The 13,304-nt window shown below is 42.4% G+C and overlaps 1 protein-coding gene across 4 annotated transcripts in view; it reads left to right on the top strand.

Moving 5' to 3' along the window:
- The window catches only part of LOC136626390 (alpha-2-macroglobulin-like protein 1), a 209,018-nt gene that overhangs the window by 107,812 nt on the left and 87,902 nt on the right, over window positions 1-13,304 (top strand). For 2 of the 4 annotated variants that reach the window (XR_010792651.1, XM_066601391.1), the window contains exon 19: window positions 7,371-7,433. The exons of 1 other annotated variant lie outside the window; for it this stretch is intronic. Coding sequence is in view for 2 of the 3 variants with exons in the window: in XM_066601391.1 (XP_066457488.1) it covers window positions 7,371-7,433 (63 nt within the window). In the remaining variant the exon portion in view is untranslated. Of the gene's footprint in view, window positions 1-69; window positions 133-7,370; window positions 7,434-13,304 lie in introns of all 4 variants that reach the window. One more of the 4 variants, XM_066601392.1, reaches the window with a different exon arrangement.

Below are 13,304 nucleotides of genomic sequence, written 5' to 3'. Positions count from 1 at the left end.
GTGTGTTACATCATCACTATATTCCTGAAAATAATCAGCATGGTAACCGCAGTATTTCCTTCTGTCTAGATTTCACTACAGATTTTAAAGTAATCGCAATACGTCCATTAGGAGTTGGGCCTGGATCAGGAGGTTTATTTATATATATATATATATATATGCAACATGTATCCTCCGCACACTACATCATCCCTACTTACCTTCCTGTATATCTCATCCAAAACACTACATCCTATATACTGACCCTCCTGATGTATCCCCCACACACTACATCCTATATACTGACCCTCCTGATATATCCCCCACACACTACATCCTATATACTGACCCTCCCGATATATCCTCCACACACTACAGTCTATATACTGACCCTCCAGATATATCCTCCACACACTACATCTTATATGCTGACCCTCCCGATATATCCTCCACACACTACATCCTATATACTGACCCTCCTGATATGTCCTCCACACACTGCATCCTATATACTAACCCTCCTGATATATCCTCCAGGCACTACATCCTATATACTGACCCTCCTGATATATCCCCCCATACACTACATCCTATATACTGACCCTCCTGATATATCCTGCACACACTACATCCTGTATACTGACCCTCCTGATATATCCTCCACACACTACATCCTATATACTGACCCTCCTGATATATCCTCTACACACTACATCCTATATACTGACCCTCCTGATATATCCTCCACACACTACATCCTATATACTGACCCTCCTGATATATCCTCTACACACTACATCCTCTATACTGACCCTCCTGATATATCCCCCACACACTACATCCTATATACTTACCCTCCTGATATATCCTCCCCACACTACATCCTATATACTGACCCTCCTGATATATCCTCCACACACTACATCTTATATCCTGACCCTTCTGATATATCCTCCACACACTACATCCTATATACTCACCCTCCTGATATATCCTCCACACACTGCATCCTATATACTGACCCTCCTGATATATCCTCCACACACTACATCCTATATACTGACCCTCCTAATATATCATTCACACTACATCCTATATACTGACCCTCCTGATATATCCTCCACACACTACATCCTATATACTGACCCTCCTGATATATCATTCACACTACATCCTATATACTGACCCTCCTGATATATCCTCCACACACTACATCCTATAAACTGACCCTCCTGATATATCCTCCACACACTACATACTATATACTGACCCTCCTGATATATACTCCACACACTACATCCTATATACTCACCATCCTGATATTTCCTTCACACTACATCCTATATACTGACCCTCCTGATATATCCTCCCCACACTACATCCTATATACTGACCCTCCTGATATATCCTCTACACTACATCTTATATCCTGACCCTTCTGATATATCCTCCACACACTACATCCTATATACTGACCCTCCTGATATATCCTCCACACACTGCATCCTATATACTGACCCTCCTGATATATCCCCCACACACTACATCCTATATACTGACCCTCCTAATATATCATTCACACTACATCCTATATACTGACCCTCCTGATATATCCTCCACACACTACATCCTATATACTGACCCTCCTGATATATCCTCCACACAGTACACCCTATATACTGACCCTCCTGATATATCCTCCACACACTACATCCTATAAACTGACCCTCCTGATATATCCTCCACACACTACATCCTATATACTGACCCTCCTGATATATCCTCCACACACTACATCCTATATACTGACCCTCCTGATATATCCTCCACACTACATCCTATATACTCACCATCCTGATATTTCCTTCACACTACATCCTATATACTGACCCTCCTGATATATATCCTCCACACACTACATCCTATATACTGACCCTCCTGATATATCCTCCACACACTACATCCTATATACTGACCCTCCTGATATATCCTCCACACACTACATCCTATATACTGACCCTCCATCTATATGCTCTACACACTACATCCGATATACTGACCCTCCTGATATATCCTCCACACACTACATCCTATATACTGACCCTCCTGATATATCCCCCACACACTACATCCTATATACTGACCCTCCTGACATATCCTCCACACACTACATCCTATATACTGATCCTCCTGATATATCCTTCGCACACTACATCCTATATACTGATCCTCCTGATATATCCCCCACACACTACATCCTATATACTGACCCTCCTGATATATCCTCAACACACTACATCCTATATACTGACCCTCCTGATATATCCTCCACACACTACATCCTATATACTGACCCTCCTGATATATCCTCCGCACTACATCCTATATACTGACCCTCCTGATATGGAAAGCTTACACAGATGTTTAATAGCCATTATGTCTAAAAATTGTAGATTATTATGAGAGTAGGTTAGAGAAAATTGTAAATTTGGGTCAATGCCGTTAAGGAAATCCCTAAACAAATGGAGATCATTTTCAGAGCCAACCCACACAACAAAGATGTCGTCTATATATCGAAGCCAACATTTGATGCTGCGATGAAACCCAGAAGTGTATATATGATGTTCTTCGAACTGCTGCATGAAAATATTTGCATATGTGGGTGCCACGTTAGATCCCATCGCCGTACCCTGTCGCTGCTGGTAGTAAACCCCACTAAAAACAAGATAGTTATTGATGAGAATGTACTTCAGCAGTGACAGGGCAAAGGCGACGCACCCCGAGGACATATCAGAGTCACAGAGAAAATGGTCAACGGCTTCAAGGCCTGAAGAATGTTTGATAGACGTATAAAGTGTTTGATAGAGTGTATAAAGCCACCAATATCATAGATTCGGCAACCTTACAATCAGTAATAGTATTCAGGAAATGGCTCGTGTGTCGAATATACAATGTCGCATTGACTGCATAGGTCCTCAGTATTTTGTCGAGAAAGATAGAGATATGGCTGAATAGTGAATCCCACCCGGGGATGATAGCTCTCCTGGGTGAATTTATTAAATCCTTATGGATTTTTAGAAGGATGTACATAGTAGGAATCCTAGGGTATTCTATATCCAACTATCTCAAAAGGCCCTCATCTATGATCCCATCAACGAGAGGCTCATTAAACAAAATCCTCAAACTAGTTTGAAATCTAGTTGTCGGATCCGAGTTAAGTCTCTTATGAACATTTGGGTCATTAAGTTGTATCATAACTTCAGCGGAGTATGTACTCTCATCCATGATGGCAACCCCTCCCCCTTATAGGCTGGTTTAATTACAATATTTCTATCGTTAGCTAATGACGTCAGGGCTGCTCTCTCATCTCGATTCAAGTTATCCTTTTTCATGGTTTTGTTTGGTGCAATGTTCGAATTTTTCAAACATCTTTTCTGACAAAATCAATGTACTCCACACTGTGATTGGGCGGTTGGAAATGACTCCTGTTGGGCAGTCCAACCAGCATCAAGGAAAAACCCTCACCAGGTTGGACTGCGCACCAGTCGCACACACAGTCAATTCACCCAAAAACCTAGCCTTCAGGCGCAAATTTCTGAAAAATCTCACTAGATCTATGTCAAGCTGGAACCAATCAATCTCATTAGTAGGGCAGAAGGATAAACCCTTTGACGGCACAGATGTTTCACTCACTGTCAGCGGCCTAGATGATATATTTAACACAAGTTCGTCTTTACTATTTAGTTCTTCCTGAAATTCAGTGGTTCGTGGATCTCGTTTTCATTAGCATTCCTCCTTTTCTTATGTCGTTGCCATCCCCTCTCGGTGGTTTTGTAACTGAGGTATGACTTAAAGATGTAATAATACCTCTGCAGCGCCACCTATTGGAAGGCAGTTTTCCTGCAAGTCAACGTTAGATTCTTTGTACAAGCCTTATAACAATGACTGGGAATTGAATTCCAAGCCAGAATACCATATACAGACATCTATTTTGGGGTGTTTGCCCCTTATCAGTGTGTAGTAGGTTTGTGGCTAGTGAGAGGCTTGTGATGTGGGTCAGGAACGTCCCAGAACGTCAGCCAGGAGTGTGCAGGAAGAAGAGTTTTCCCTTCGCATGCTATGAACAGTATTTGCTGCTGATCCACGGTGCGGACGCCGACCGTGGATTCTGCAATGCAAATCTGTTCAATTGCAGGCAGCCTTAGTCAGATAACAAGAGAAAGACAACCTAGAATTGCAAGAAAGGTCCTTCACTTCAGGGGAAAGAAATGTTTTGTTTTATTTTTCTAATTTTTATATTTTTTTGTGTCCGGTACAGGCCCTGGCCTGTATACAGACTGGAATCACAAAATTGACAATTGCCCTTTGAAGAACCACACCAGAGTCGTGGAAAGGAGCAGCGGCGCCACCGTGACAACCACATTCTTTTCCGCTGCTCCCTAGCTAGGTCTGGTGCGGCTTGCTGAAGATCTAGCTCTTGCTGCTAAAATGATTCTTTCTCTGGGGTGAAGATCTTTATACAACTGCTGTGGTGGACCCAATTCTGTTTCCCTACCAGCTTTACAGAAGTGGAGGTTGTCAGAAACATATGGTATGCTCCATCAAATTTTGGTTCCAAACTTTTCGTGATATGTCCAGGGGGACAACCGAGTCACCTGAAAGCAAACTATCCAATCTCCGTTTTGAGTGTGGATCTGGAATTGAGGAAAATACGCATTTATGAGTGACAGTTAACTCCTTATATAAGGCAATCATGTGAGAGGTGCGGTCCTAATGCTGAGCCCGGAGAAAGTATAGGCCTGTTACAGGGGCCCTACTAAACAAAACTTCATAGAGACTCAACTTAGTGTTATGATTAGGCAGGGTTCTGACTGAGTAGAGAGCTAATTAAATGTGTACCTATTATTTTTTATGACTCCTGGTACACTATTTGTAAAAATTACTTTGTTCAGCAATTTCTTAACCGTAGTCTTGGCATTGACATTTTCACTTATTTTATTTTAAAAGCCAGGCCTATAGATAATATGAGAAGAGGTCTATGCAAAACCAACCTAAGCTCTAAAACACCTACCTATGTATTTAGTCAATCTTGAGTCGCTGAAATGGATAGTCTGGCCGGGGCTTGCAGCGAGAAGCTGCCTTGACCAATTGGCCTGAGTTGTGAAGGGCACATATTATGTACAAATTGCAGCAGTGTTGAACAGAAGACACGATACCACACATTACCTCCTTGTATTCATGGGGTGGCCCATGGTTCAGGTGTGACATCATGGTGTAGAGCAGGGAAGGCACAGGAACTTCCTCTTTCTCCGGACCCTATCAGCGTTCTGTTCTTTTTTCCCACTCCTCCTTTTCTCCCTTTGTGGCCTGAAACTGCAATTTAATCAACAGAAAAATATCCACACTCGCCCCGGGTGCAACTAGGTTAACAGCCGCTATCTCATTCAAGGGTGTTGGGCTGCTGCGTCTGCTCTCCAGTTCCCTAGATCCTCAGGAATTGTCTGTTTGGTATGAGCTTGGACTTTGATTATAGCCACTGGTGCAGAAAAAGCTAACACCTTGTGCAACAAAACACTTCCTCGGCATTCTGGATTGGCTTATCCAAGCACCCCATAAAATTACTCCAGTGCCACAAAGGTGCAAAATCGTGTGTGATTCCAAATGCGAACCTTGAGGCAATATAGAAATTAGCAGTCTTACCTACAGCCAGTTTACATGTTTCAGCGAGCGCCATCAGCTCTGCTTCCTGAGCAGATTTCCCAGGACAGAGTGGTTGTTGTAGAGTTACCTCATTGATGGTTACTGCTGACTAGCCGGTTTTGCTTGTCCATTTTCATGATACAACCATCAACAAAAAGTTCCAAATCTGCATTACTTGCAACTTGTATTCATATCCATCTATTTAGCATTTAACTTATTAGCATATAAGCAATTAACATTAACCCATGCATATTCTGTCTGTTTGTTCTCAGCAAATATGTCAGCTCAAGGCGCTCATGTTAAGGCCCATTTAGACACAACGATAATCGCTCAAAAGATGTCGCTCAAGTGACTTTTGAGCGATCATCGTTGTGTCATTTACAGCGCAAGATGATTGCTCAAGATGAGCTCAAGATGAGCGATCACCTTGTGCTCCGGAGGATGCAGAAGACAAGCAGGGAGTCTCTGCTTGTCTTCTGCATCCCAATGTTTTCTGCAGGGAGCACCCGGCTGTTATACAGCCAAGCGCTCTGTGCCAGGTATGAAGAACAGAGCTGCACCGCTCTGTTCTTCATACTCAACCCGTTATCAGAGAGCAGGATACAGCTTAAACAATGGTATCAGCTGTATCCCGCTGTGAATCCCAGATGAGGCTCATCGTCAGCACGATGAAAGACAACGATGAGCAACAGGATAACGAAAACTGTACGATGTCAGTGCAGCTACACACAACGATTATCGCTCAAAAGACGGCTTTTGAGCGAATTTTGAGCGATAATCGTTATGTCTAAATGGGCCTTTATCTGGCACCTATTAATGGTGTCAGTGTTGTTGATTTACAGTGTGTTAGATTATCACTATATTCCTGGAAATAATCAGTATGGTAACCGCAGTATTTACTTCTGTCTAGATTTCACTACAGATTTTAAAGTAATCCCAATGAGTGAATCACAAAATTGGCCTACATCAGGTGGTTTATTTTAATATATATGTGTATATATAAATATATATATATGCAAAATGTATCCTCCGCACACTATATAAAGCGGGTGTCCCTGCTTGTCTTCTGCATACAGCTGTTCCCCCGCTCTGAACGCCCAGCTGTTATACAGCCGAGCATTCTGAGAGGAGGATGCAGAAGGCAAACAGGGTGTCCCCGCTTGTTTTCTGCATACAGCTGTTCTCTGCTCCGAGCGCCTGGCTGTTAAACAGCCGAGCACCCGGAGCGGAGGATGCAGAAGACAAGCGTGGTGTCTGTGCTTGTCTTCTGCATCCCGATGTTTTCTGCAGGGAGCACCCGGCTGTTATACAGCCCAGCGCTCTGTGCCAGGTATGAAGAACAGAGCTGCACCGCTCTGTTCTTCATACCCAGCCCGTTATCAGAGAGCAGAAACAATGTTATCAGCTGTATCCTGCTGTGAATCCCTGATGGGGATCATCGTCAGCACGCTGACAGACAACGATGAGTGACAGGATAACGAAAACTGTGCGATGTCAGTGCAGCTACACACAACGATTATCGCTCAAAAGACGGCTTTTGAGCGAATTTTGAGCAATAATCGTTGTGTTTAAATGGGCCTTTATCTGGCACCTATTACTGGCCTAAGTGTGGTTAATTTACAGTGTGTTACATTATCACTATATTCCTGGAAATAATCAGTATGGTAACCGCAGTATTTCCTTCTGTCTAGATTTCACTACAGATTTTGAAGTAGTCCTAAAGTATGAATTTCTAAATGCGCCTGGATCAGGAGGTTTATTATTATATATACATGCAACATGTATCTTCCGCACACTACATCATCCCTACTTACCCTCCTGTATATCTCATCCAAAACACTACATCCTATATACTGACCCTCCTGATATATCCTCCACACACTACATCCTGTATACTGACCCTCCTGATATATCCTCCACACTACATCCTATATACTGACCCCCCTGATGTATCCTCCACACACTACATCCTGTATACTGACCCTCCTGATATATCCTCCACACTACATCCTATATACTGACGCTCCTGATGTATCCTCCACACACTACATCCTGTATACTGACCCTCCCGATATATCCTCTACACACTACATCCTATATACTAACCCTCCATATATATCCTCCACACACTACATCCTATATACTGACCCCCCTGATATATCGTCCACACACTACATCCTGTATACTGACCCGACTGACATATCCTCCACACACTACATCCTATATACTGACCCTCCTGAGGTATCCTCCACACACTACATCCTATATACAGACCTTCCCTGATATATCCTCCACACACTAAATCCTATATACTGACCTTCCTGATATATCCTCTACACACTACATCCTATATACTGACCCTTCTGATATATCCTCCACACTACATCCTATATACTGACCCTCCTGATATATCCCCACACACTACATCCTATATACTCACCCTCCTGATATATCCTCCACACTACATCCTATATACTGACCCTCCTGATATATCCTCCCCACACAACATCCTATAAACTGACCCTCCTGATATATCCTCTACACACTAAATCCTATATACTGACCTTCCTGATATATCCTTCACACACTACATCCTATATACTGACCCTCCTGATATATCCTCCACACACTACATCCTATATACTGACCCTCCTGATATATCCTCCACACACTACATCCTATATACTGACCCTCCTGATATATCCTCCACACACTACCTCCTATATACTGACACACCTGATATATCCTCCACACACTACATCCTATATACGGACCCCTCTGATATATCCTACACACACTACATCCTATATACTGTACCTCCTGATATATCCTCCACACAACATCCTATATACTGAGCCCCTGATATATCCTCTACACACTACATCCTATATACTGAGCCCCTGATATATCCTCTTCACACTACATCCTATATACTGACCCTCCTGATGTATCCTCCACACATTACATCCTATATACTGACCCTCCTGATATATCCTCCACACACTACATCCTATATACTGACCCTCCTGATGTATCCTCCACACATTACATCCTATATACTGACCATCCTGATATATCCTCCACACTCTACATCCTATGTACTCACCCTACTGATATATCCTCCACACTACATCCTATATACTGACCCTCCTGATATATCCTCCACACACTACATCCTGTATACTGACCCTCCTGATATATCCTTCACACACTACATCCTATATACTGACCCCTCTGATATATCCTACACACACTACATCCTATATACTGACCCTCCTGATATATCCACCACACACTACATCCTCTATACTGACCCTGCTGATATATCCTGCACACACTACATCCTATATAGTGACCCTCCTGATATATCCTCCACACACTACATCCTATATATTCACCCTCCTGATATATCCTCCACACACTACATCCTATATATTCACCCTCTTGATATATCCTCCACACACTACATCCTATATACTGACCGTCCTGATATATCCTCCACACTACATCCTATATACTGACCCTCCTGATATATCCTTCACACTACATCCTATATACTTACCCTTCTGAAATATATCCTCCACACACTACAACCCATATACTGACCCTCCTGATATATCCTCACACACTGCGTCCTATATACTGACCCTCCAGATATATCCTCCACACTACATGCTATATACTGACCCTCCTGATATATCCTCCACACTACATCCTATATAGTGACCCTCTTGATATATCCTCCAAACGCTACATCCTATATACTGACCCTCCTGATATATCCTCACACACTACATCCTATATACTGACTCTCCTGATATATCCTCCACTCTACATCCTATATAGTGACCCTCCTGATATATCCTCCACACGCTACATCCTATATACTGACCTTCCTGATATATCCTCCACACACTACATCCTATATACTGACCCTCCTGATATATCCTCCGCACTACATCCTATATACTGACCCTCTTGATATATCCTTCACACTACATCCTATATACTTACCCTTCTGATAAATCCTCCACACACTACATCCAATATACTGACCCCTCTGATATATCCTCCACACACTACATCCTATATACTGACCCTCCTGATATATCCTCCACACACAACATCCTATATACTGACCCTCCTGATATATCCCCCACACACTACATCCAATATACTGTACCTCCTGATATATCCTCCACACATTACATCCTATATACTGACCCTCCTGACATATCCTCCACACACTACATCCTATATACTGACCCTCCTGATATATCCTCCACACTACATCCTATATACTGACCCTCCTGATATATCCTCCACACTACATCCTATATACTGACCCTCCTGATATATCCTCCACACACTACATCCTATATATTTACCCTCCTGATATATCCTCCACACACTACATCCTATATATTCACCCTCCTGATATATCCTCTACATACTACATCCTATATACTGACCCTCCTGATATATCCTCTCCACACTACATCCTCTATACTGACCCTCCTGATATATCCTCCACACACTACATCCTATATACTAACCCTCCTGATATGTCCTCCACACACTACATCCTATATACTGACGCTCCTGATATATCCTCCACACACTGCAACCTATATACTGACCCTCCTGATATATCCTCACACACTGCATCGTATATACTGACCCTCCTGATATATCCATCACACTACATCCTATATACTGACCCTCCTGATATATCCTCCACACTACATCCTATATACTGACCCTCCTGATATATCCTCACACACTACATCCTATATACTGACTCTCCTGATATATCCTCCACACTACATCCTATATAGTGACCCTCCTGATATACCCTCCACACTACATCCTATATACTGACCCTCCTGATATATCCTTCACACTACATACTATATACTTACCCTTCTGAAATATATCCTCCACACACTACAACCTATATACTGACCCTCCTGATATATCCTCACACACTGCGTCCTATATACTGACCCTCCTGATATATCCTCCACACTACATCCTATATACTGACCCTCCTGATATATCCTTCACACTACATCCTATATAGTGACCCTCTTGATATATCGTCCACACGCTACATCCTATATACTGACGCTCCTGATATATCCTCACACACTACATCCTATATACTGACTCTCCTGATATATCCTCCACACTACATCCTATATAGTGACCCTCCTGATATATCCTCCACACGCTACATCCTATATACTGACGCTCCTGATATATCCTCACACACTACATCCTATATACTGACTCTCCTGATATATCCTCCACACTACATCCTATATAGTGACCCTCCTGATATATCCTCCACACGCTACAACCTATATACTGACCCTCCTGATTTATCCTCACACACTACATCCTATATACTGACTCTCCTGATATATCCTCCACACTACATCCTATATATTCACCCTCCTGATATATCCTCCACACACTACATCCTATATACTGACCCTCCTGATATATCCTCTCCACACTACATCCTCTATACTGACCCTCCTGATATATCCTCCACACACTACATCCTATATACTAACCCTCCTGATATGTCCTCCACACACTACATCCTATATACTGACGCTCCTGATATATCCTCCACACACTGCAACCTATATACTGACCCTCCTGATATATCCTCACACACTGCATCCTATATACTGACCCTCCTGATATATCCATCACACTACATCCTATATACTGACCCTCCTGATATATCCTCCACACTACATCCTATATACTGACCCTCCTGATATATCCTCACACACTACATCCTATATACTGACTCTCCTGATATATCCTCCACACTACATCCTATATAGTGACCCTCCTGATATACACTCCACACTACATCCTATATACTGACCCTCCTGATATATCCTTCACACTACATACTATATACTTACCCTTCTGAAATATATCCTCCACACACTACAACCTATATACTGACCCTCCTGATATATCCTCCACACACTACATCCTATATATTTACCCTCCTGATATATCCTCCACACACTACATCCTATATATTCACCCTCCTGATATATCCATCACACTACATCCTATATACTGACCCTCCTGATATATCCTCCACACTACATCCTATATACTGACCCTCCTGATATATCCTCACACACTACATCCTATATACTGACTCTACTGATATATCCTCCACACTACATCCTATATAGTGACCCTCCTGATATACCCTCCACACTACATCCTATATACTGACCCTCCTGATATATCCTTCACACTACATACTATATACTTACCCTTCTGAAATATATCCTCCACACACTACAACCTATATACTGACCCTCCTGATATATCCTCACACACTGCGTCCTATATACTGACCCTCCTGATATATCCTCCACACTACATCCTATATACTGACCCTCCTGATATATCCTTCACACTACATCCTATATAGTGACCCTCTTGATATATCGTCCACACGCTACATCCTATATACTGACGCTCCTGATATATCCTCACACACTACATCCTATATACTGACTCTCCTGATATATCCTCCACACTACATCCTATATAGTGACCCTCCTGATATATCCTCCACACGCTACATCCTATATACTGACGCTCCTGATATATCCTCACACACAACATCCTATATACTGACTCTCCTGATATATCCTCCACACTACATCCTATATACTGACCCTCCTGATATATCCTCCACACGCTACAACCTATATACTGACCCTCCTGATTTATCCTCACACACTACATCCTATATACTGACTCTCCTGATATATCCTCCACACTACATCCTATATATTCACCCTCCTGATATATCCTCTCCACACTACATCCTCTATACTGACCCTCCTGATATATCCTCCACACACTACATCCTATATACTAACCCTCCTGATATGTCCTCCACACACTACATCCTATATACTGACGCTCCTGATATATCCTCCACACACTGCAACCTATATACTGACCCTCCTGATATATCCTCACACACTGCATCCTATATACTGACCCTCCTGATATATCCATCACACTACATCCTATATACTGACCCTCCTGATATATCCTCCACACTACATCCTATATACTGACCCTCCTGATATATCCTCACACACTACATCCTATATACTGACTCTCCTGATATATCCTCCACACTACATCCTATATAGTGACCCTCCTGATATACCCTCCACACTACATCCTATATACTGACCCTCCTGATATATCCTTCACACTACATACTATATACTTACCCTTCTGAAATATATCCTCCACACACTACAACCTATATACTGACCCTCCTGATATATCCTCCACACACTACATCCTATATACTGACCCTCCTGATATATCCACCACACTCTACATCCTATATACTGACTCTCCTGATATATCCTCCACACTACATCCTATATAGTGACCCTCCTGATATATCCTCCACACGCTACAACCTATATACTGACCCTCCTGATTTATCCTCACACACTACATCCTATATACTGACTCTCCTGATATATCCTCCACACTACATCCTATATAGTGACCCTCCTGATATATCCTCCACACACTACATCCTG

The sequence above is a fragment of the Eleutherodactylus coqui genome, chromosome 4, assembly GCF_035609145.1.
Source record: "Eleutherodactylus coqui strain aEleCoq1 chromosome 4, aEleCoq1.hap1, whole genome shotgun sequence".
In the NCBI taxonomy this organism is placed as follows: Eukaryota; Metazoa; Chordata; class Amphibia; order Anura; family Eleutherodactylidae; genus Eleutherodactylus; species Eleutherodactylus coqui.
Note: the sequence above shows the minus strand (reverse complement) of the source record. Positions and strands in the feature narration are given on the sequence as shown.